General features: G+C 41.4%; 2 protein-coding genes across 4 annotated transcripts; both read right to left on the bottom strand.

Moving 5' to 3' along the window:
* Positions 1-2328: 2328 nt before the first annotated feature.
* Positions 2329-25428, bottom strand: TXNDC12 (thioredoxin domain containing 12). Of its 3 annotated transcripts, none has more exons than XM_082371966.1 (8): positions 24942-25423; positions 21668-21706; positions 15377-15437; positions 8993-9045; positions 7805-7878; positions 6118-6187; positions 5249-5332; positions 2329-3180 (listed from the first exon to the last, which is right to left on the bottom strand). In XM_082371966.1, exons 1-8 carry the CDS (start codon positions 25036-25038, stop codon positions 3101-3103), a joined length of 558 nt encoding a protein of 185 aa, XP_082228092.1. In that variant the 5' UTR covers positions 25039-25423; the 3' UTR covers positions 2329-3100. The 3 variants fall into 3 exon arrangements, with proteins under 3 accessions (XP_082228092.1, XP_082228093.1, XP_082228094.1); XM_082371968.1 differs by lacking the exon at positions 2329-3180 and adding an exon at positions 3193-3602 and having other exon boundaries at positions 24942-25428; XM_082371967.1 differs by lacking the exon at positions 21668-21706 and having other exon boundaries at positions 24942-25419.
* Positions 12028-15350, bottom strand: KTI12 (KTI12 chromatin associated homolog). The gene has a single exon (XM_082371481.1). It carries the CDS (start codon positions 13663-13665, stop codon positions 12601-12603), a length of 1065 nt encoding a protein of 354 aa, XP_082227607.1. The 5' UTR covers positions 13666-15350; the 3' UTR covers positions 12028-12600.
* Positions 25429-25994: the final 566 nt, after the last annotated feature.

Below are 25994 nucleotides of genomic sequence, written 5' to 3'. Positions count from 1 at the left end.
TCTCACAGTCACGGGCTCTCTCTTTGCGGAGCACAGGCTCCAGACGCGCAGGCTCAGTAGTTGTGGCTCACGGGCTTAATCGCTCCGCGGCATGTGGGATCTTCCCAGACCAGGGCTCGAACCCGTGTTTCCTGCATTGGCAGGCAGATTCTTAACCACTGCGCCACCAGGGAAGCCCAAACTGCCCATTTCTAATGTTAGGTTTTACTCTTGACAAACTACGCTTACGACAACTATGTACAAGACAGAAAGCCTTTCTTTAATCAAGGAAGCTTAGTACTATTTCAATTTACCTTTGTTTGGCACCCCAGAGGTGTTTGCATAATAGAGCAATGCACCATATTAAAATTCAGGGTAAGAGGTATGCCTTTCTTCTGTGAAGTGGGGAAAGGTGAATAGTGAGTGGTAAGGGAGGTGGGAATGAATCATCTTGATGACATGTCCTGGGAAATCTTGTTTAATTGTGGTAAAATGTATGTAACAAAATTTATCATTTAAACCACTTTCAAGTGTACAGTTCTGTAGCATTAAGTACATTCACATTGTTGTGTAACTATCACCACCATCCATCTTCAGAACATTTTCAATCTTTCCCAACTGAAATTCTATATCCATTAAACACTAACACCCACCACCCCCCAGTCCCTGGCAACCACCAGTCTTCGTCTCTATGAATATGACTGGTACCTCATGTAAGTGGAATCATACAGTATTTGTCCTTTTGTGACTGGCTTATTTTACTTAGCATAATGTCTTCAAGGGTCATCCATGTTTTAGCACGTGTCAGAATTTCCTTCCTTTTAAAGGCTACATAACATTGCATTGTACGTATATACCTCATTTTGCTAATCTACTCATCTGTTGACGGACACAAGTTGCTTCCACCCTTTTTACTATTATGAAAAATGCTATAAACAGAGGTGTGCAAATGTCCATTCAAGTCCCTGCATTCAGTTCTTTAGGGTACATACCCAGAAGTGGAATTGCTGGATCATATGGTAATTGTTTAATTTTCTGAGGAATCCTGGGAGATCACTTTTGGGAAAATGAAGACCTGGATATCAATTCACTAAAGATTTTGTGCCCATGTATTTCTTGTAAAGACTTTACATACCCCAGATTGAAAACTCCTGTTCTGAGTCACACCTTAGAGCATAAAGGCGGTAATGTAATGTGTGGTGAAAAAGTATGAGTTTGGAATAAGACAGGGGTCGTTAGAATCCAGTATTTAGTCTAGAAACTGAGGGCAAGCCAATTCTCTCTCCAGTTTCCTTTTCCATAAAATGAAGCTAATAATACCTATCCATTAGGACCATTAATGGGATTTAAATAGAATGAATGAAAAGAACCTACCACAGAGCTTGACAATTCACTTGAAAGTACATTGTTTAGAGACCTTGGTGCACAGGACAGAGGAATAGCCTCTGCCCCAGAGCATGGTTGCCTGATGACAGCTACAGGTGTGCAAACAGGTAATTACAATATAATGTAGTGCTGAGCCAAGATAGATGTATTGGGGAGAGGGGCATTTTATCCTCCTGAGAAAAGCCAGGAAAGTCTGCAAGAGGTGGCTCAAAATGTGAAGAATGAGTAAAAAGAAGTTTTAGGCAGAGGAAACAAGCCAAGGAAAGACAAAAAAGCATGAAAGAGCATGTTGTGAGGGGAACTTGAAGCAATTTGGTGTCACAACACAAAATGCAAAGACAATGGGAACAAATGATGTTGAAGAAGCTTCCTAAAAGGCATGGTAAAGATCTTGACTTGATCCTGTGCCTTGGTTTCCTTGTACACCTCAAATTCTTGTATAAAATGGAAATGATAATAGTACCTTTGTCATAGGCCTGTTAGGACTAAAGGCAAACGAAATGGGATAATACACATAAAGCACTTAGAAGAGTGCCTGCCACATACTGAGGCCCAAATATTTTCTAATGTTAATATTATTTTCTTGAGGGTGGCAGGAAAGGCTTTAAGCAGGGGAGTGACATGGTCACATCTGTGTTTTGGAAAGATCACTCTGGGGGAAGTAAGGAGGATGGATTACAGGAGAGAATATTGGAGGCAAGTAGGCAAATTACAAGGCTGCAACAATAAATAGTCTAGGAAGTAGAGAAGGCCTGCCCTGTACAAGAGTGACAGTGAGGAAGGAGGGAATACAGGTATTTAAAAAGTAGAAGAGAAGAGCTCTGATGCCCATTAGAATGTGGGAGGTACAGGTGCACGAGGAGTCCTAGATAGAGCTCCTAGATTAGGCCCTCAAGGTTAGTTTTCTTCCTGAATGATCTCCCTCCCTCCATTCTCCAATAACAAAAAGGCCATCACAACACATTTCCTTTTAAAGTTTTATTAAAGTTTAATGGAACAATTAATATATATATATATATTTTTTGGTTAACCCCAGTACAAAAATACAGTTGACGACTTGACAAAAATGGCTCCATCTAGGGCTTGAAGGTTTGAGTTTCTCCAACAGTAACAGGGGAAAGCATGCTTCCAGCTGGGCTGAGTCCAAAGCACACAGCCATTCCTGCACACGCATGCGTGCAAACAGGGAAGCCAAGCCAGAGAAGAGGAAGGAAGTTGAAGGGATTCAGGAAGAAGCCCAAGATTATTCCCAGGAGAAAAAGAGAAGAAACGGGCTGGTCTCCTTGGTGGGGTAGAATTACGGATTTACATTTAGGACTTATTGTTTTAAATGATAAGCTATTTCTGCAATTTTAACATTATAAAAAAGATGCTTCTGGTCTCTTTTCACCGCTAAGGTGAGTAAAGCAGGAGGAAATGGAAAGATTCAACTACTGCAGTGTGAGGAGTAAACCTCCAAATGGCTCAAGTTTTGTGTCAAAAGGTGTCATTCTTTACCTTCAATGACAAAGAGACATTTAGGTGAGAGGGGACAGGAGAAGGAGGTCTGCCACACTCTGCTGGATCACAAACATGGAGACCAGCTTCTGGCAGCAGAACTCTTCCACAGTGAGAGGGCCCCTTCCCATGTAGGCAGGAACAAGGTTTAATTGTTCTGAGTGATTCCTCAATATTCCCTTCCCTGCCGCCTTCCTTCCAGAACAGTAACTTTGATGAAAGAAGGGATACATTCATGTTACAACTCATCTTCAAGATGTTTCTCTCTGAAGGCATCACCCGTCAGCCTTTCCTGAGCTTCCTTCATCCCCTGAACAACTGTGAAATAAAGGTTGAGGGGAAAAGTATGAAGCAGGTCTTCAATATTTGACATGTGACAACCAATACAGATTTTTATGTTTTAGGAGAAATATAAGAGGAGCACAGGATCTGGATTCAAGATCTAGTTCTGGATTTTAGCCCTGGAAAGTCTCTTGAATTTGTTTCCTCGTCTATTAATAAGGTGATGCTACTTACTTCACACAGATTATAAAAATTAAATGAGAGAATGAATAATAAATGTGCTTTATAAACTATGAAGTCTTACAAAAATGTTAGTAGTTACTTTGGCTTACCCTCCAGGATTAGAGTTGAACCCCTGTCACAGGCTGTAGATATTCACTTGACACTAAGGGAATAGAAAACATCTTCCTACCATCCCCATCATCTCTTCTGGAGGAATGCTGCATTTATTTCATTTCCTGTGGAGGTTACAGGTTACACTGGTATGTGTGTGCGTGTGCTTGGAGGGAGGATGGTCTTCACTGAAAGAGGTGGTCATATCTAGTATCAACTATGTATGGAAGAAGTCAAGTTCTCAGGCACAGGAGAAACCTGGAAGGCAGGCCCTGGGCAGACGGAAGATGAAACTTCTCATCTATCTTGGGCATCAAGGAGGGCAGCTGTTTTGGTACAGGCTCCCCATACAATGGCAGGCCAGTTGTTAGGCTGAGCCAGAGTCTGTGAAAGCAAACCAGGTAGTATAGTTTGTTACATCCCTTTTGTTTTGCCCAAGCCTTTAGTAAAGCCAGGTTTGAATATTCCAGTTTCATGTCAGCTGAGCCATGGAGAATTCAGGCAAAGGGTTCTGTGTCCACATTTGGACTAATGCGTTAAAGGATGATGCTGGTGTCAAGATGAAAGTGGGAACTTCATGAAATCCTAAAAGGAAAGTGAATTTCAAGGGTCAAGAGTTGGGAACCTATGGGAATTCCCTGGTGGTCCAGTGGTTAGGAGTAGGCGCTTTCACTGCCGTGGGCCTGGGTTCAATCCCTGGTCGGGAAACTAAGATCCCTCAAGCCTCACAGCCAAAAAAAAGAGTTGGGAACCTAAAGTTCAGCTACCCTTCTCCATGTGGAAAATTTCCCTGTAACACCAACCTCCAGTGATCTGCATTTGGGTAGGAAAGATGACATTCTCCTTACCCATGGAAAGGAGAGGATAACCTCTTTCCTCTCCCTATCCTGAGAAATAAGATTTCCAAGGACTCAGAACATAAAGTGATCAACAACCTGGCAGCACGGCAATGGGAGACACATGGCAACTTAGCAAACAACCCTCTTTTACAGATGGCAGGGAGAAATTCAGAAGGAAAACAGTGACAGTACATGGCATGAATTCCAACCTCTCCCTCTAGAATGATTGTGCTCAAGGATTAGAGAACAAAAAAGCATGACTGACTTATGATTTCAATCTTCCCTCACATGTTTGTGCTGACGCTGTTCCCTCTGCCTCGAATGATGCTTTCCACATTCCTCTGCTGGCCAGGACTCAACCCAGTCACCATCCCCTCTAGCATGCCTCACGCCCTCCCCATGTTGGGCTACACTCCCCCCTACACACACATACCCCTTGCTTCCATAACTTGATATGTCCTCTTCATATGTGTCCATAGACACAAATTCTTATCCGTATCCATCTAGATCCAGTTAAAGTTTACTATCTATGAAACCTTTCAGACTTGATCAGCTAACAGTTAACATTCCCCTTCCTTTGAATTCTCACAAGAATAGCATTAGTGCAGTGGAAAAAAACTAAGTTTTGGACTGAAATCCTGGCTCTGTGACTTTTTAACTGTGGGTCCACGGGCAAGTGACTATTTCTGGGAGCCTCAGTTCTTCACAGTTTCCTGTGGGTCAGTTAGCTCCCAACTGGATTATAAAAAGCTAGGGAAGGGGCTCAGTCTTATCTTTCTCTTATACTCTACACAGCATCTAGCCAAAAGCTAGTCATGCAGCAGATGCTCTGCTAACATGTTGAATTAGTTTCCCATCACAGACCTTGCATGTGGTTCATTCTACTGAAACCTAGCAGCAACCCTCCCTCTTCTCTCTCAACATAACCATACCTTGCTCAGCACTGATGTAGAAATACTTGTAGCTGGGGTTTCCATTCTCATTGATGATTTCAGGACGCACCTTGCCACTGGGATCTATTGTAGACAAAATAGCAGAGGGATTGCAATAGTTACAACAGAGAGGTACTTCAAGCACCATATGGTACACTAGGCCTTCTGGAAGACGAGACCTGCCCATCTTTGCAGCCCATTGTCTCACCACCTTACCCCTTGTTTTTTATGTTGCAATCACAATGAATTCCTTGTAATTCCCTGAACACAACCCACCCCCACCCTCACTCCCCACCATGCCTTGGTATATGCTGGTCCCTCTTGCTGGCATGTTTCTTTTCTGTCTGATAATGGTGGGATCTATATTTTTATTTGTATCCCCCATAGAATCTAGCAGAATGCTGAGCAAAGATTAGGTAGTCATTAAATATCTTTTATAAAATTGTTTCTGGAAAGATATTTTTCTTGTTATAGAATCCCATTGCTTCAGCCTCACTTCAGGGTCAAGGGTGGGAACTGTGGCTTATCTCAGTCCCTGTAGTGCCTAGCAGTGCTTGACATATGGCTGATGCACAAACGATTGCTAAATGGATAAATGAATGATCACTACTCTCCCACTGCTCACAAAAGCAGTTAGTTTTGGGGTTTTGTTTTGTTTTTTGTTGTTTACAAAAGCAGTTAGTTAATGGGAAAAGTTTTCCTTCAGATCTGAGGTTCTGGCATTCAGAACTCCCCACTCTCTCTTGAAACTGGTTTTTGTTTTTGTTTTTAGCCATCCCAATAAAATTTCACTAGGTGGAGTCAGTGCCTTGATTCATTTCTCTCTCCTTCTGTACCACGGATCCCCAGATTAAGACCTTTCACCTTACCCAGGAACAGGATTCGTGGAATATAACCCCCATCAGGGCTGAAATCTTCATCTTTGGGCTCTTCTTCATCCTATTAAGTATAAACCTTAAGTCAGATCATGTTCCCTCTCTCCTCAAAATCTTTCAGTGGCTTCCCCTCCCACTCAGGGTAAAACCTTAAGTCCTTGCAGTGGCCTAAGAGGCCCTACTTCACCTGCCACCTGGGCACTTCTCTAACATCACGCCCTACCCCTTGTTTAGTCTTTTCCAACCACACTAAGTTGCCTGCTATTGCTGTCATTAAACAAGCTGGGTATGCTCCCCACTCAGGCTTTTGTATTTGCTCTTACACTCTGCCTGGACACACTTCCCCCTTCATCCACATGGCTCACTCCCTTTTCTGCTTCAAATCTTTGCTCAAATGTCACCTTGTTTTCTAACCACCTAATTAAAATTGCAAACTATCCCCTCCATTCTTCATTTTTAGCCATAGCATTTACCACTATCTGACACATATTTTACTTATTTGTCTGCCTCCCCATATTCAATTCCTCATATGTAATTTAATGACAGCAAAGAATTTTGTCTGTTTTGTTCATTGCTGATTCTCAATACCTACATCACTGACTTGCACAGTTTTTCTTGAATGCATGAATTGATGAGACTGACATTTTAGTACAATTGTGAAGTTATAGTTCTCCCAGGAGACATGACCACACAGTTAGCTTTCTTTTTAAGAAATCTCTCCAGTTGGAGAATGCTCACTGAACACATTTCTGTTTCCTGTGAGTGGTGATTCTAACTCACCACAGAAAGTGGTGAGGCGTTTAGATGCATAGAAATCAATAGTAATTTTGTCGTTTATGGTGTGATTCCCATTTCAGAAGTTATATCAAATAGTTAATATAACTTTGCCTTCAGTGAGGTGTGTCAGCATTCAGGCTATCCACTAGCTTTATAAGCAATCCCTTAGCTACCTCAACATTAACTGGTAATGTGTTCAGAAGATTTCCAGTCCTATGTTTAAATAAACATCATTTTATAGAAACAGGGCTAGGAGTATCATCACAGAGCATCCGAGCATCCCACATTGGACGAGTACAGCCTAAAAGGCAGCACAGCTAGGTCACAGAACCTATTCTTATCACCTATTAGGCTCTATGACCTTGACTAAATCACCTAACTCCTTCAGGCCTAAGATGCTCAATCTGTAAAACAGGGGATAGCATCAATGGCCTAAAAATCCCTTCTAACTCTAAGATCTGATATTCTGACTTGGGATTCCAAGACATCTTGTCAATGTGAAGTACATAAAGGATATCTAATGAAATAAAATGAAGCTCTACATATAAGCCCAGCACAGAGTAGGGTTTCAGCTGAATCATATTTTGCAGGGAATTGTGGCCTACACCTTTAGTTCAGTTATACAAAGATGTAAAAACATGTCATAATCATAAGCTAAAAATAAAGGGACCTTAAAATTTAGTCATCTTATCCAATCTTTCTTCTCCTACTTCCTCCCACAAATGGGGGCTTGATGGCATTCTACCATATCTGATGCAAGACTTAGTATTAGAGTTCAAGAGAAAAACAAATACATACAAGTAGACAGCTCTGCTGAGTAAGATTTTATACCATCAATGAGGCTAACTCTAAAACAGTAAAGACTTAAAATCATAGCAGAAAGGAGAAACTCTGGAAGTCTTACCTCAAGATTTACCATAACAAAATTATGGGAAAGTTCTGAAATTTCTGTAGACTCTGCAAATTTGGGCTTTAAAGCTAGGGGGAAGAAAAGATTTTGGAACAGAAGAAAACATCATTGTCATACCCAAACCCTAATTCGCTGAGATGATTCATATAACTGACCCTTTTGCTAATCTTAAGACCCAGAAATCAGGACACTTAAATTCTGGTCCTGCTTCTGCCATTTACTTGCATAGTTATGTACACTTAAGTGGCTGACTTTATTTCTCTGAAGCTTTCATCTAATTTATAAAATATAGATAACAGCATACTGACAAAAAAATTATTACTATTGGCTTTTTTACGTATTTCAATCACATCTATTTAAGACTAGATGTGGGCTTCCCTGGTGGCGCAGTGGTTGGGAGTCTGCCTGCCAATGCAGGGGACGCAGGTTTGGGCCCTGGTCTGGGAAGATCCCACATGCCACGGGGAACCGGGCCCGTGAGCCACAATTGCTGAGCCTGCGCGTCTGGAGCCTGTGTTCTGCAACGGGAGAGGCTGCGATAGTGAGAGGCCCGCACACCGCAATGAAGAGTGGCTCCCACTTGCCACAACTGGAGAAAGCCCTCGCACAGAAACGAGGACCCAACACAGCCATAAATAAATAAATAAATAAAATTTTAAAAAAAAAAAAAAAGAATAGATGTAATAAAGACAATAGAGCAACAATACTCTACCACTATAGTATATATATATTATTAAACTAGCAATTTACATTAATTTTATACTCTTTTTCCTACATGATTTTATTAAGTGTAGCATACCAAACAAAAGGAGAAATCTGACTGGGAAGTGGCAGGCTGGTATACCAGAAAGAATACAGGTTACAAAGTAAGAAAACGTGGGCTCTAATTTGGTTCCCACCTCCTCCAGTAAGACCACTCCTCATGTCTCTCTCTGTCACATACAACTGTCCATACAACTACTGTAGCACCTAATCCCATATTCTACATAACCATATCTTAATTGCCTCACCCTCCAACCCCTTACAAATACAACTGCAAATTTCTTGAGGGCAGGGAATCTGTACCATAAATTTCTTTGGCATTCCTTCAAGCAATAAGCAGTGCTGAGCCAAAGTCAGTGTTAATATTTTTTAAACATTAATATTTGAGAACACATCTGAGGTCTGATCATTTGCACCTACCTTTGCAAGCTCCACACCAGGACTTATGGATAATCACCATCAGGGGTAATCCACTTAAAAACAAAATGAAGAAATTATAATCTAGTAATTCCACTTCTTGAAATATATTCTAATAAAATGACCAACCAATGAAGACAAAGATTAATGTACAAGGATGTTCATGTAGTATAATTTCAATAAGAAAAAATTTTAAGACAATCTATTCAATAATAGTGGACTATTACAACAAAATTATTGCTAAGTTCTGACATTCCAGTAAATTCTGCAAATTTGGGCTTTAAAGCTAGGGAGAAAAGACTGTAGAAGAAAACAACAAATTACAGCATTTCTAAATGTTATGGTTATATAACCACTGAAACGTTAATAAAATTTTTCATTGGTACACTGTTAAAGGCTAGAATATAAAATTATTATCTATAGTTTAGTTTTAATTATACAAATATGTAGAAAAGAGTTTAAAAGGAAATGTTCCAAAACATAATAGAGGTTATCTCTGGATAATGGGATTGTGGATTTTACTATACTTTTCCTGTATTTTCCAATTTTTCTACAATTAAGTGTAATTTTTTTTTTTTGTGCCACACCATGCGGCTTGTGAGATCTTAGTTTCCCAACCAGGGATTGAACCCGAGCACCGACAGTGAAAGCACCAAGTCCTAACCACTGCACCGCCAGGGAATTCCCAATTAAGTGTAATTTTTATAATCAGGGAGGAAAAAGCTTTTTCTTTCATAAAATAATAAGCAACATATTCCACCTGAATCAGTCTTGGCCAGCTGAAGCTCTTACGCTCTCAAGGCTCAAATGCCGACTTGTAGAAGGGTCCTATGTAATCAGACGTTGGCTTTCTCCATCATCCAACCCCCATATCACCACATCACCACATGCTGTACAATACTATCACAGCATTTACCACATTGAAGTGTATCTTTTATTTACCACATTGAACTGCATCTTTTTATTTACTTAGAGCTTCTTAAGGAAAGAACTCTTAGCTGTCTCTATACTCCCTACACCTAATATAGAGAATAATATTACTGGTAGCAAAAACTTATACAGCATTTACTGTGTACCAGGTACTATTCTAAATATATATAAATTAATTTAATAAGTGTCAAATGAATTATTCAGCTATCTCATCATAGGCCTACTACAAATCTGGGACAGAATGGTGCCTCTAATACTTGTAAAAGCTTATAAACTAAATGAGCAGGACAAGGTTAGGTAAGAGGTGGGATCTACATAACCATAATAATAATAGCCAAATGTGCTAAACATTTATTATATGACATTGTTGTATGTGCTTTATACACATTATCTCATTTAAATCCTCAGAGCAGGGCTTCCCTGATGGCACAGTGGTTAAGAATCTGCCTGCCAATGCAGGGACATGGGTTCGAGCCCTGGTCCGGGAAGATCCAACACGCTGCGGAGCAACTAAGCCCATGTGTCACAACTACTGAGCCTGCACTCTAGAGCCCGTGAGCCACAACTACTGAGCCTGCACGCCACAACTACCGAAGCCTGCGCACCTAGAGCCCGTGCTCCACGATAAGAGAAGCCACCGCAATGAGAAGCCTGTGCACCGCAACGAAGAGTAGGCCCCGCTCACCGCAACTAGAGAAAGCCTGCACGTAGCAACGAAGACCCTACGCAGCCAAAAATAAATAAATAAATTTATAATTAAAAAAAATCCTCACAACAATCCTAAGGTAATGGTCTCATAATAGAAATGAGAAAACTGAGACTTCCAAGAAATTAAACATTTGGCCACATAAATTCTAGGTCTGCCACTTAGTAGTTAACTTGTAAGTCTGACTCCAGAATCAATATTCTTTCTGACCACTATCGTCTACTTCAATTTAGAACAGCAATCCAGAATCCATGGGTTTAAACCCAATCAACCGATAATCAACTAACTTGGAATTTGAGGATGAAAATGGAAGAGGCCTTAGATGCTGCCTAGTCCAAACCTCCATTTCATGCAGGAATCCAGTCTCATATATCAGAAACAAAAGGTGATCCAGATAACCTGATAAGCAAGAAATAATCAACAACCAAGGCAGCCCATCCTTTTAACAGCACCGTGCACTTACAGAGCAGTTTAGAATGTCTTGCTTTCTCTTTTCTCCCAAGCAAACTCCTATTCATCCTTCTAGAGCAGAGGTAAGCAAACTAGTCTGCAGGCCTAATCCAGCCCACTGCCTGCTTCTGTACTGCAATGATATACAAACATATACAAACATGTTTTTTTTTTTAACATTTGAAAATGTTTGAGAAACAAAACTGAAGTATAGTACCTTGTGATATATTAAAATTAAATATAATTCACATTTCAGTGTAACTAGTTTTATTAAAACACATTCACACTCATTTGTATACTTATTGTCTATGGCTGCTTTTGTGCTACCATGGCACAGTTGATAAGCTGCAACAGAGACCCTATGGTCCTCACAGCCTAAAATATTTACTGTTTGGCCCTTTACTGACCCTTGCTCTAGAGTGACAGTCCAAATGTAAACACCTCTGTGAAGCCTTCCCAAAACCACCTTCTCTCAACAGCTAGTTAGTCCTATTCCTCCTCTGGGATCCCAAAGCATTCTAACCACTAGTCCTTTTTATCCTCTAATCACCTGTTTACTTGTCTAAACTACTAACTTCTCAAGGGCAAAGACCTAATCACCCATTTACTTGTCTAAACTACTAACTTCTCAAGGGCAAAGATGTACCTAATACATCTTTGAAAAACACAAGCACTGTTAAGGTAGGTACCTACCATTTGTTTACTGAAATCAATGAAAAAAATGAAAAACAAGCTTAAAGTGCTATTTGTCTTGAAAAACAGAATGAAGCATCCAGTTATGGGAGTTGTCATAACAGTCACTCTAGGTTAAGACCAAAGCATCGAGACTCTCACCCAGCACTATGAAAGTATTTTCGATCAAAGGCATAACAGGGATACCTGTGTATCTAAAATGTTACATTAAGTAAATTACATGAAGAACATAAAGCAAAAGAAATGCCAGCACACTGTCTTCATCTGAAAGATTTTATTAAATGAAACAATCTAGTGGTTTTGTCTTTCACCATTAGAATCAAAGCTTCCCAAGGACAGAAACCAGTGGATCTATCTGTGATCCCAGGCCCCAGGACAGAGACTAGCAAAAAGTAGGCACAGTACTCAAAAATCTGTGGTTTGAAAAAAGGGCCAGTACAGATGCAAAACTGTGTCATCTTCAGTTCTGTTCACAATTATTTTAAAACAATTCATCCATCCAGTCTGCTTTCCCACAATTCAGATGGGGGAAATCAGTGGTATGTGATATCCCAAGTAGAACCCAATCTAAGCAAACCCTGTCCACCGGAGCTCTGTCCTCTAGAGAAACTTGCCAAGCTCCTCCAAGCTAGTTCTCCATTCTCTCTAGTCTCAATTTATGCTGTAAACTCAAGGCCTGGCACAGAGCCATTCAGAAACGTACGAGTTAATCAGTCACAATAGCTCTATTTCCACGCATCAATATATTCTGCAGACCTTCAGATTATTCTTCCCAGAGAAAGAGAGTGCAGTGGTTAGACAAGGAGCCATGACTTTCCCCCACCAGCTCTGGTTAGTGCAGGCTCTGACTCAGATACTGCAGAAACATGTTGGCCAGTTGAGGCAGGTTCTCATTGTTGGGATGCATTTTGGTGTAGGAAATAAACTGGCGACGGAGGCGACTCAGTTCTGCCATGGTCAAAGGCCGGGTAAACCGCAGGTGCTCTGTGGTGCCAGAAAGCTTAAGCAAGTCTCCAGGGACTGCGCTCTTCTGAGCTTCCATCAGTCCTGCCAACACCTGGCTGGTGACCTGGTCCAATTGGTGCAGAAAGGTGCCGGAGGCAAGTGGCTGGGGCTGTGTAGACTGATGGGGTGGAGGAGCCCGGTTCTCAAACAAGGCAGCTCTGATCTCTGACAGAGGCAATGGCTCCTCTAAGCCCACCAAGGTGAACAAGGGCCGGTCCCAGCGGTTCCGAGAGTCGGGAGCTTCGAAGCGCAGCGCTAGGGCCTCCAGAAGTTCGGGAGGGTAAAAGGCACCTGACACATGCTCCGCAGATTTCTCGAATTCCGAAGTCACAAGAACTGGAGAATCTGGCGTCCTGGTTTCCTCCCGCTCCAGTTCCTTAGGTACTTCTGCCTGGGCTCTCCCATTTACTACAGAGTCCACTGCCTGCGGTTCCCCGAGGACACCGGTGCCCGCCGCCAGAGGTCTCCCTCCCTCCTCAGCTCGCGGCCTCCAACTCACACTGACACTGCGGCTCGGACTCTCATCCGCGCCCGCCACCCGCGGTCCCCCGCTCAGACCGCCTGGCCTTACGCAGTAGACCAGGCAGAGCGGAGTGCGCGCCGCCCGCGCTAGGCAGTACAGCTCGTAGCGGAAGCCCTTGATGTAATTAAGCGAGTCGAGGATGACCACTTCGTGGCGACTCAGACGCCGCTCCACGGCCGCTCGCAGGGCCCCACGCAAGGCCTTCTCACGGGCCGAATCGCCGTACACTGTCGCGTCCTCCGCGCCCAGCACCTCCGCGTCGTCCACCACGTACACCGCGCGGCCCTCGGCCGCCAGTGCCACGCGGAGCTCCTCCGCGCGCCGGCTCTTGCCGCTGTACGGCAGCCCGCAAAACACCACCAGCGGCATCTTCCCAGGGCGCGGCCATGTGCAACCGCGCAACGTCAACTTCCGGGTTGCCGGCGGCTCCGACGCAAACCGGAAATGCAAGCTACACTTCCTGCCTCCCTTGACTCTTACAGGACCTCTGTTGCTATGGAAACAGGAGTTCTAGACCAACGAGAGCCACGTCCTGCTCTCTCCGAAAGGAGACGGAGCTTAGAAGGGCATCGGTTATTTATGTCAAATGTTATACGTCTCAGGAGAATGTGATCTCCTGGCGGCCAAAGACTACGTCCATCAATTTATAACGGAGCCTTAAAGAGCATTAAATATTGCAAAACAATCAGCACTATATTTAGCAAATGGAAGACAATTCACAAATACTAGTTCCCCTTCATTCCTTATAGCCAATAACATTCAGTAACTGTTTATTCAATAACCATTTCAATCATTCAATATCTTCATGGTTGGGAATTCAGAGATGAACATAAAACAGTCCCCCCCACAGAGCAAGGGTCTGAATGGGAAAAGTCAGGCACCTACAAGCAGAATAACATACAGTCTAATGGACAGAGGTAGGTTGGGTTATAAAAGTACAGAAGAGAAAAACAAGCTGCCCACAAAAATTGCCAAAGACTTTACCTAGGAATAGTCATTTGATTTAGAAAGTGAAAAACTAATAGGAATTTTTCTCCTGGGTAAGGATGCCAGATAAAATATAGGATGCCTAGTTAAATTTGAATTTCAGACAATCAACAAAAAATGTTTTTAAAATAAGTATGTCTCAAATATTACTTGGGGCATATTTAAAATTACTTATTGTTTACCTGAAATTCAAATTTAACTGGGCACCCTTTATTTTTATTTGCTAAATCTGGCAACCCTACTCCTGCATAAGGTATGAGGCTCAGGGCCATGAAGCTGTAGGATCTGTTCTAGCAAAAGCAAGCACTATAGTTTGGTAGGTGCAGAAGTGTGAGTATTTCTGTGCAAGGATGTGTGTGTATAAAGGAAGTGCACATACATTGTATCTTTATATCTCTCCAGTACAGTATAGTAGAGAATGTTCAAGTCTTGGCTCTGCTACTTACTTACTAGCTGTGTAAACTATTGTCAAGTTATGTAACCATTCTGTATTTAATTTCCTCTCCTGTAAAATAATAACAATGGTTCTTATTTCACAGGCTGAACCAACCTCATAGTTTGTGAGGATTAAATAAATTAATGAATGTAAAGCACTCAGATCAATGTTTAGCCTTTCCTCCCCTGTCCTGCCTTTTCCTCCTCCTTTGTATAAGTCTTCTGTGCATAGACTAAACCTACTTGGAACTTAAGACTATTCAACTTGAGACTATTAGGCAGTATGGTTTACTGGTTGAGTGTAGGCTCTGAAGCCAGAGTGTCTGGGTCCAGATCTTGGCTCCACCACTTAACTAGCTGTGTGATCTTGGGCAAGTTATTTAACTGATCTGTGCCTTAGTTTTCTCATCTGTAAAATGAAGGTAACAACAGTACCCACCTCAAAAGAGTTGTTGTGAGAATTAAATGAGTTAATTCACATAATTCAATGTCTGGTACATAGTAAGCACTTAATAAATGTTAGTATTATTATTTTTGTTGTTATCAGGCAGCCCCTCCATTGCTCTGCCTTGGCATAATCCTTCACCTGAAATTAATGCAAAGTTGATGGCTGGAAAGTGTTTTACCACCATAAGTAACCTAAAACCATATCTTGTACCTGGCAGCTGCTTCTTTCTTCCCATCTTCTAGTGTCCTCCAATGAATGTGATCTCCAAAACCTGGAAGGAAAGAGCCTCATAAACATTCACACATGAACAAAGGGCAAAGACCCAAGAAAGAAATGTGGCATGTTCACAAGATACTCATAAAAAAAAGGCTTTCCTTTGTCAAAAGCATGGTATTCAAGTCCCAAATCCACTGCTTTCTAGGTGTATGGGACCATGGACAGTCTTATACCTCAAGCCTCAGTTTTCATACCTGTAAAATGGAGATAATATAGCCTAATTCAGTTTTTAAGGAGATTAAATTAAATAATGGTGGACTTCCCTGGTGGTGCAGTAGTTAAGAATCCGCCTGCCAATGGAGGCGACACGGGTTCAAGCCCTGGTCCGGGAAGATTCCATACGCCATGGAGCAATTAAGCCCATGCGCCACAACTACTGAAGCCCACATGCCTAGAGCCCGTGCTCTGAAACAAGAGAAGCCACCGCAATGAGAAGCCCTCACACCGCAACGAAGAGTAGCCCCCGCTCACTGCAACTAAAGCCCACAAGCAGCAGCGAAGACCCAACACAACCAAAAATAAAATTAATTAATTTTTTTAAAAAAGACCTAAATGTAAGACCTGAAACCATAAAACTCCTAGAAGAGAACATAGGTAGAACACTCTTTGACATAAATCGTAGCAATATTTTTTTGTATCAGTCTCCTAAGGCAAAAGAAATGAAAGCAAAAAGGAACAAGTGGGACCTTATTAAACTTAAATGCTTTTGCATGGCAAAGGGAACCACTGACAAAACAAAAAGACAACCTACCAAAATGGAAAAAAATATTTGCAAATAATATGACCTATAAGGGGTTAATATCCAAAAATATATAAACAGCTCATACAGCTCAATATCAAAAAAACCAACAACCCAATTAAAAAATAGGCAGAGGATTTGAATAGGCATTTTTTCAAAGAAGACACAGAAATGGCCAATACAGACATGGAAAAATACTCAACATCACTAGTCATCAGGGAAATGCAAATCAAAACCACAATGAGATATCACCTCACAGCTTTCAGAATGGCTATCTTGAAAAAGACAACAAATAATAGATGTTGGAGAAGATATGGAGAAAAGAGAGCCCTTGCACACTGTTGGTGGGAATGTAAATTGGCACAGTCACTGTGGAAAACAGTATGGAGGTTCCTTTAAAAATGAAAAATAGAACTACTATGTGATCCAGCAATTCCACTCCTGAGTATATATCTGGAAAAAATCGAAAACAAATTCAAAAAGATACATGCATCCCAATGTTCATAGCAGCATTATTTACCAACAGCCAAGATATGAAAGCAACCTAAGTGTCCATCAACAGATGAATGGATGAAAAAGATGTGGTATATACAGGGGAATTCCCTGGCAGTCCAGTCGTTAGGACTCAGCACCTTCACTATGGTGGCCCAGGTTCAATCCCTGGTCAGAGAACCAAGATCCCACAAGCCGTGCAGTGTGGCTAAAAAGAAAAAAAAATTATATATATATATATATATATATACATACTTTATATATATATAATGGAATATTACTCAGCCATAAAAAAGAATTAAATTTTGCCATTTGCGCCAACATGGATGGACCTGGAGGGTATTATGCTAAGTGAAATAAGTCAGACACAGAAAGACAAATACTGTATGTTTTCACTTATATGTGGTATCTAAAAACTAAAAGAAATTAATGAATATAACAACAACAACAAAAAAAGAATTTAGAACAGTGTCTGGGACTGGAGAATTGCTACAAGTATTTGCTATTAATATAATATACCAGGCACTATTCTAAGTACTTTACCAATATTCATCTTCATAACAACCCTAGAGGTAGGTACTCTTATTAATACCATTTTACAGATGAGAAAACCAAGGCACAAAGTTTAAGTAACTTTCCCAAGTTCACACAGCTAATGAGCATCAGAGCTGGAAACTGAACCTATGTGCTCAGGGTCCAGATTCCTTACTTTTAAGCACTAAACAATGCTGTCCTTCAAAGCAGAAGGAGGTAAGGACCAAGAGGCAAGGGAGGGAGTAGACAATGCAGGGCCTGATAGGTCACTATAAAGATTCTGGCTTTTACTAAGCTCTTAGTGGGTTTTGAGCAAAGTATCAATAGTAACATGATGTCATTTCTGTTTTAACAGGATTGCTCTAGCTTCTGTGCTGAAAACCGACTAAAGGAAGTGTTATGGGTTGAACTGTGTCCCTCCAAAAATGATATGTTGGAGTCTTAATCCCCAGTACCTCAGATTGTGACGTTATTTGGAAATAGGATCTTTATGGAGGTAATCAAGTTAAAATGAGGTCATCAGGGTGAGACCTAATCCAATATGGTGTCCATATAAAATAGGGAAATGTGGACACAGATATGCACACAGGGAGAGAACCCAGCCATCTATAAGGAGAGAGACCTGGCACAGACCCTCCCCTCAGCCTTTAGAAGGAACTGATACTGCCAATACCTTGATTTTGAACTTCTAGTCTCCAGAACTGTGAGACCATAAGTTTCTGTTGTTTAAGCCACTCAGTTTGTGGTGCTTTGTTATTGCAGCCCTAGCAAACTAATACAGGAGAGAAAGGCAAAAACAAAAGAGACTAGGAAAGTGGTTATTGCAATAATCCAAGCATGCAATGACAGTGGTTTGGACCAACTGTGGTGGTAGAGGGAGTAGATCCTATCAGATTCTGGACATATTTTGAAGGTAACGGCAAAAGGATTTTGTTCTGGATATGGGGTGAGAGAAGTTAAGGATGACTCTAAGGTTTTGGCCTGGGCAACTAGAAGAATGGAGTTGTCGTTAATAGAGATGGGAAAGAGAGTAGGTGGAGTGAGTTTTAGAAAGGAACATTAAAGAGCTTGGATTTGGAAATGTTCATTTTGAGATGCTTACTAGACATCTAAGTAGAGATGCTGAATAAGTAACTGAATATCTGAGCCCGGAATTCAAGGGACAGTTATCAGCATACGGATGTTATTTAAAGCTTAAGACTGAATAAGATCACCATGGGAGTGAGTGTAGATGAAGAGGGAGTCCAGGAGCCCTGGAGCACTCCCAGGTTAAGGGAGATAAAGAAGAACCAGCCAAAGACATGAGAAAGAACTACCAGTGAGATGAGCAGAAAACCAGCAGCACATGGAATCCCAGAAGCCAAGTGTTTCCAAGATGTTTCAAGAAGGAAGGATGATCCACTGACACCAATGCTCCTATTAAAATCAGAAATGACCACTGGCTTTAGCAAGTGGAGAATAATGCTGACCTTGACAAGACCAGTTTCAATAGAGGAGCGAGGATGAAAAGATGATTAGAGCAAGATCAAGACAGCCCAGGGGAAGAATTAGAGAACAAGTACACACAACTCTCTTAAAGAATTTTGCTGTACAGGGGCAATTGCTAGAGGGAGCTGTGAGTCCATGAAAGGTTTTTATTCAATATGGAGGAAAGTATAGGATGTTCAAAGCTGATAGAAATTATATAATAAAGGTAGGAAAACTGATGATACAGGACTAAAAGGGAGAGTCGAAAATATCTTGAGTAGATGAAAGGAGATGGGATTTAGTACTCAAGTAGAGGGATTAGCCTTTGCTAGGCGCCCTGATAGTTCATCCAGTAAAGACAGGAAAGGAAGGACACATGGATACTGGTGCTCGAAGGTAGGTAAATCTCATGGTGACAATTTTTGAAAGGTCTCTTCCGAGTCCTTCTACCTTCTGTTAAATAGGAAGCGTGGTGACTGGCTGAAAGCAAGGATTGTGGAGGAAGTATTGGAGGTTTGAAGAGACAAAAGTAAATACGAAATAGTCCTCTGGGAGAAAACCAGAGAAACTAAATGATAAAAGGCATGTTTCAGGAAAGAAGTGATTCCAGAAGAAAGCCTAAATACAAGGAACAGTGAGCAAATTAACTGGTAAACATGTAGATAAATCTAAATATTATCTCTATAAAAAATTTTAATGCTCAATTTATAGAGTTAAAAAAGGAGAGAGAACTAAAATATTGGACAACAACAGCTTATAAGGAAAGAGGAAGAGACTGAAGTTAAAATATTCTAAGGCCCACTAACCATTGGGGGGTTAAGAGATTGATGTTAGATTTTGTTAAATATGGGAGTAAAATTTCAAAAGTAACCACTAAAAGAAAAGAACTAGACTGCCAACTTCCAAACTCATAAAGGAGATAAAGCAAAATAAGAACCAGCAAATACTCAACCCCCAAAGAAAGGGCAAAAAAGAGCAAAAAAGAATAGAAAAAACAGTAGCAATGGCAATTGGATGAGAGAAATAAGACCAGCTCTGTCAATAATCACCACAAACATAAGTGAACTAAACTTGCCAGTTAAAGTTAAAAGACAGAATTTGTCAGATTTTGGTTAAAAAAAACAAACAAAAAAAAAAAACTGCCTCTATGTTTACAAGAACACCTAAGACAGAAGGACTTGTAAAAGTCAAAAGTAAAATGATTGAAAAATATATCCCAGGCAAATGTCAGCCAAAAGAAAGTCAGGGAAGCTAGATTACTATCAGGCAAAATAAAATTTCTCCATAAACATGGACTACTCAGAAGCTAGCTAACAAAGCTTACAGTCATAGGAGGTTATTGCTAAGAGAGAGCCTAGGGCAGGGCTGTTCAATTGAACTTTCTCCAGTGATGGAATTTTCTATAGCTGCACTGTTCAATATGGTAGCTATTAGCTGTTGAGTACTTGAAACATGGCTAATGCAACAGAGGTGCTGAATTTATTTTATTTTAATTAATTTAAAAATTAAGAGTGACATATTCCTAGTGCTACTTTATCGGACAGCACAAACTTAGAGATCAGTCTAATCCTCTCATATTACAAAGGCCTGGAAAAAGGAAGAGGCTACCCAAGACCACAAAGGAAGCCACAACCAGAATTTAGTCTGATTCCTAATTAAAATGCTTTTCCAGTGCCCCTGGCTGCCCTACTGCATTATCCCTACGAGTAAGTCTAGAGGTATAATTTGAAACAGTTCACTACGTGTATAAAATTTCTTTGAAAATTCATATTAAAAAGTACATTGGAATTTTTCATGAGTAATAGTCAGCACCATCATTTTTTGAGTGCTTACTCTATGTTATAATTACGATAATATAATAGCATTAATGACTAACACTATTATGGCATTTATTATATGCCAGCCATTGCTGTTCATGCTTTTACATGTATCAAATTATTTAATCCTCACAATAAACTTATGAGGTAGAAACTTAATTGTCTTCATTTTACAGATATGGAAGGTGAAGTTAAATAGCTTGCCCAAGGCTACAGTGCTAGTAAGTGCCAGCTGGGATTAGAACCTAGGTGGTGGTGTTCCAGAGTCTGTAGTTTGCTCACGATACTTCACTGACTGTCTAGCAAAGATAAAAATGAATAAAGGAATGTGGCTTCACAAAAGCAGAATGAAAACACAGACTTCAGGTCTGGAAAACCTGGGTCCTTATGTTCCCATTCAAAAATAACTTGAAAAGGTACAGTGCTTACCGTGTTGCTACCTACTCCCCAACAACACCCACACTCACACCCATGCCAACGTGGAACATCTGAAGACAGTCCAATTTCCTAAAGTATCACCTGCACAGACACTTTATTTACTCCAGTTATCTGCAGAGTGAGCTGAAAGCTCCCATGTTAGCAGCTCCTGCCCTAAAACATTAATTTAAAAAGGGGGAAAAAAGGGAAAGTGACAATTTCTAAACACAGCATTTACATCAGAATTCCCAAGCCCTTCATGCTCAAATTGTTCTCATGAGTGTAAGCTAAGGACATCAGAAAAGTATTATCCACCCTCTCCCAGCTGACAAAACAAAAGGTTAAGTGCCAGAACTGGCAGCCAAGTCTCTGAAACAGGGAACACTGTACCTAAGAGGTGGAATAACACAGTGGCTAAATGAAGTCTGTCTGCATCAAACAGACCTACTTTAGCCACTTGCTGTTTTCCCGTATGCAAAATATGACTAACAGAAATATTTGTCCCATAGGGCTGTTGTGACTGTGAATAGGTCACAGTATGGAAGGTAAACATTCCATACGTGTCAGTGCCAAATTTGCATTTGAGACTTGACAAAGCCATCCATTTCTGTTTCAGGCAGGAGAGCACATGAACCGCCCCACTGATAACTTTCTCATTTCTCCTTTAAAGTTTTCAAAGGAGTTTCTGCACTCAGAGCAGCAGTGGTATATTGCTGAGAACAGAAGCTCTGGAATTCGTATCTCAGCTGGTCCACTTACTAGCTATGTGACTCCTGCTTCCCATTTTAGGTTCTTCATCTGTGAAATGGGGATAATGATAAAAAAATATTATCTATGCTATAAGAAAAAAATGGATTTACACATGGATAGATGACAACATGGAGAGAGACATGATAGGACAAGGATAGTCAGACATCAATGGTAGACCTGGGAGGTAGACATAAGGGGGTTGTTCACTGCGAAATTCTTTCAACTTTGCTATGTGTTTGAAAACTACTGTAATAAAATATTGAAAAAATAATATCTTAATGAATGAAAATATTTATTTAATAAAATGTCAACTTCACAAGGAAAAAAATATATTATCTTTCTTAGAGGGTTATTATGAGGATTAAACCAGTCAATACATGAAAAATGCACAGAACAATTCCTGGAATACATCAAATATACAGTAAATGTTAATCATTACACTCCTCCCCACAGGTGATACATATTCCAAATTTTTAGCACACGGAAAACAACAAAATTATTTTAGAACTCTAGGATGTTAGAGCTGGAAGGACTCTTAGGAATCATTTCTAGTCCCAGCTCTCTCATGTAATAAATGATCCCCAGGGAAGACGAGAGTTGGCTATATAGTCTGACCAGGATAAAACTCAGGCCTCCTGATTTCTATCCAGTGCTCACACCACACCACTGTACTTCCTCTTCTTAATGAAAACAGTAGGGTCATTCTGTCTCTCCTCTCTCCAAACCACCAGGCCATCTTCTGGAAAGAGTCAAAACTACTTAAACATCTGGGAAGAAATCTTACTCATCACTGCTCCGGGTAGCACTTTTTTGGGATGTGGGTGGTGAGCTGTAATCTATTTTCCAAGAAACCATACCCACAAGATACAAAAAAACAAAAACAAACAAACAAAAACAGTTTGAAATATTATTAATTCCTTTCAGGAACAATTCAATATTCTTCTTTGGGAGGATATAATAATAAACACTTTTCTAAGTTTGTGACACATATAAAATACCTTTTGTTTTTTCGTTTAATCCTCACAACACAGCCCCCCCCACACCATGTTGCCCTTCTATATGCTCCTAAGTTACCTGCTATTTCCCTGCTCATAGTGCATATCACAGTGTCATGTAACTGCCTGCTTACTTGTCCTGACAGTCTTCAGACTATGAGCTGAAAAAAGACAGGGATCTCAACGATCATGTGTACCATTCATTTCTTGTTTCAACAAATATTCCTGGGCACAAATAAGACAGAAATGGTCCTACCTTACTGGGGCAGTCTGTACTTTCCAAAGATGGTTGCAACAATATCTCCCATTCCACATGCTCTTTTTACAATGGGACCTCAACATTCCTCCCATGGGGGATAGAGGGGGTGTGGTTAATGTCCCTTGCCCTTGAACATGCCCACAGAGTACAGTGGAAGTGATGCTATGTGACTTGTACAGCTAGATGATAAAAATGCCATGCATTTCCATCTTGTTCTCTTAGGGCACTCACTCTTGGAATCTAGCTGTCATATGGTGAGGAAGCCCACACTAGCCCATGAAGACAGACCACACGTAGAAGTAACCAGCTCAGTTGAGGCCCCAGACTTGGAACCAAGACATATACCTTCCCCACTGTGCCTTGTTTGAATTCCTAGCCCACAGAATCATGAGCATAATAAAATGATTTCTTTACACCACTGAATTTGGGGGTGGTTTATTATGCAGCAATGGTAACTGGAACAACCACACAGAACTTAATGTCTAACAAGGAATACTGAATACGTGACTCCAAGGTATTGCCTACACCTAACACAGTAAACTGGAACAGGGTAAATTATTTGTTGCGTGTCTGAGGTAGTTATTATTCTGCCCCTTTTGCAGATGAGGAACTGAGTTTTGAGAAGTTTAGCAACTTGCCCTCGGCCTCTCAGCTGGTTAGTGGCAGAATAAATTAAAACTCAAATCTAAACCCACACTCCTAACACTACACTCTTCTGTCTCCTTCATTACTTAAAATTTTACACTAAATATACAATAATCTGCTTTAAAATGGGACTGTCAGTACTTAAAACATTCTGGTTCAACAGAATTCACTGTGCAGTTTCATCATTGAGATGGAAACCCACATGTCACCTCCTCAGAGAAGTCTCCCTTGACCTTCCTAGCTCAAGTAATGCCAGCTCCCTCATCCTTCCCCAGCCTTTCTACTCCATCAGTTTCATTTTCTTCCCAGAACTCATCCGTAGCTGAAATTATCTTGCCTATTAATTTGTTCATGTGTCTACTCTCTGTCTCTCTGAATTGAATATAAGCTTTGTGAGAGCAGGAACCTTGTCTGTCCTATCCATTGATATATCCCTAGTGCCTAGGACCATGCCTGTAATACAGTAGGTGATCAAAAATTATTTACTGAATGAAGGACTGACTGCATTCAGGCACACTGAATGTCCACCCAATCTCATCACCCACCAATAAATGTGCAAATAGGGAGGATAAAACACAATTAAGAACAGCAGGACTGCAGCAGAGACATTCCATACAGCAATGTCAGTACAAAAACAAAAATACAAAAAAGGAAAGGGAGGGGAGTGCATGCTACCACACAACCACTTAGAAAAAGCATAAAACCCTGAATTCAAATAAAGATGTAGGTAATGGGATGGATGGAGTAGGGGGTCACACCTCTTATTCTCCATTCATAACCACTGCCCCCTCACTCTTCAAAAACACTCAGTTTCTTCAGACACACCTACTGAACCACACCAAGGAACCAAGGACAACTGTTGGTGACCCTCTAACATCAGACCTTTGACCCTTCATCTGGCCCTTCCTTTTGTGCCAGTCACCCCTCCCTAGGATACAGGTGCTGTTCGCTCCAAGGTAAGGAAGCAGTAACCTAGCTCTTCAAAGAAGAGGTGAGGAGGGGACTCTTCAGACCCAGGGCAAAGGTCTAAATATACAGGTCCCCAAAGGTCCTATTTCTCTCAGGAGGGAAGGTAACGGTGCCTGAGGACCTACCAAGTGCTAGGCACTATGCTGGTCTCTTAAACATGCTTTTCCTAATATAAGGGAAATTCCTTACCCCAACCCAAGAATTCAGGGAGGCCTCAAGTAAAACTTCCCCATCTCAACATTCCCCAGACCCGCTACTCCTTACCCCAAATTCCAGGAGCAGTTCGAGAGGATAAAAAGAAATCTACCGTGGCCACAGAGATAAAATGGGAAAGGGATCATGTTAGAAAAAGAAGAGGGTTGTACTGGGCTGGGGCCCAGGATAAGTAAAAATTAAGATAAGAACGCGGTCTGACCCTTTCCAAGCCCATTATGTCCATCAGAAGAGGTGACGAGGAGCAGGAAACTGAAGCCCAGCAAACAGGTGGCTCCGAGACGAGGCCGCAGCTCCATGGTGGTAGGTGCGCGGAGCCACGGGGCTGAGCAGACGTAGGGCCCGAGTCTTAGCAGAAAGTCCGCGCGGTTTCCCAAGTGCGGCTCAGCCCATCCGCTCTCGTTCCCAGATGTTTTTTTTTTTTTTTTTCCTAATCCTGAAGGAAGTGACGTTAGACGGATGTGGGTGGTGCCTCCGGGGTCCGGTTTGGGACGAAGTGAGAGTTTAAAGGTGCAGATCACGAAGAAGGTTGTGGGGGCTGCTTTTGAGCGCTAGTTGCTTCCCCAGGTTCCGGACTTTCAGTCCGAGGACCGAGAGAAAAGATGGGCCGAGATAGTGGGGGGATGGGGAGGAGGCTCGGGAGAACCGTTGCTGCTTGCGTCCGCCTGCAGGCTAGCCCCTCCCCCCAAAAACCGCTGCACTTAATATTCACTACGCAAATTATTGATCTGTGAAGTCAGCAGCACCCAACAGTGGGCGGGGTGCCCATTGGCTTCGGGTCACCCCTCCCCCTTCGCAAATAAAAAAAAGGCAGACAACTGCATTTCATTCTTAGGTTCCTGATCGAGTCTCGAAGAGACCTGGCAAGTCTGTTCTGCGGTGCATGGTCTCGTGCCTGCAAGAATGCCCCTTCCTGCTGGAGAAGAAGCACTGCACCTTATTTTTCCTTGTAACCCAAATTCTTCCACTCAGCGATGATGCAATCAACTGATGCAAGCTCAGAGAAAACCAAACTTGGAACCTCTCATTGCAAAATTGACCTAGCTCTTCAGGGCACCAAGACATAAGTTACTGCAGGCACTTAAAGTGTAAAGCTTCTTCTGGTTAAATCTATTTGTTTCTGTTGTTTTTAAAATTCGTGGGTTAAGAATTTCTCAGTTTTCCTCTCTGATGCATGACAAACAGGTCAAAATTTCCCGTGTCTCCTCCTGAGTGGAGACTAGTTGAGTATGCACACTCGTGAGTCCGCACTAGT

This window comes from Balaenoptera borealis, assembly GCF_965194805.1.
Source record: "Balaenoptera borealis genome assembly, chromosome: 1".
NCBI classification, from domain to species: Eukaryota; Metazoa; Chordata; class Mammalia; order Artiodactyla; family Balaenopteridae; genus Balaenoptera; species Balaenoptera borealis.
The sequence above is the reverse complement of the archived record's forward strand: the minus strand, read 5'-3'. Positions and strand labels throughout refer to the sequence as shown.

Excerpts from the sequence above, each read along its gene's own strand:
- TXNDC12 (XM_082371966.1), bottom strand. The coding sequence starts at position 25,038 with ATGGAGCTGCGGCCTCGTCTCGGAGCCACCTGTTTGCTGGGCTTCAGT. Across the intron at positions 7,879-8,992 it reads CTGGTGTGGAGCTTGCAAAG|CTTTAAAGCCCAAATTTGCA; the intron begins GTAGGTGCAAAT and ends TCTTCCCCCTAG. Across the intron at positions 5,333-6,117 it reads TCCACGAATCCTGTTCCTGG|ATCCCAGTGGCAAGGTGCGT; the intron begins GTAAGGTGAAAG and ends TGTCTACAATAG.
- KTI12 (XM_082371481.1), bottom strand. The coding sequence starts at position 13,665 with ATGCCGCTGGTGGTGTTTTGCGGGCTGCCGTACAGCGGCAAGAGCCGG.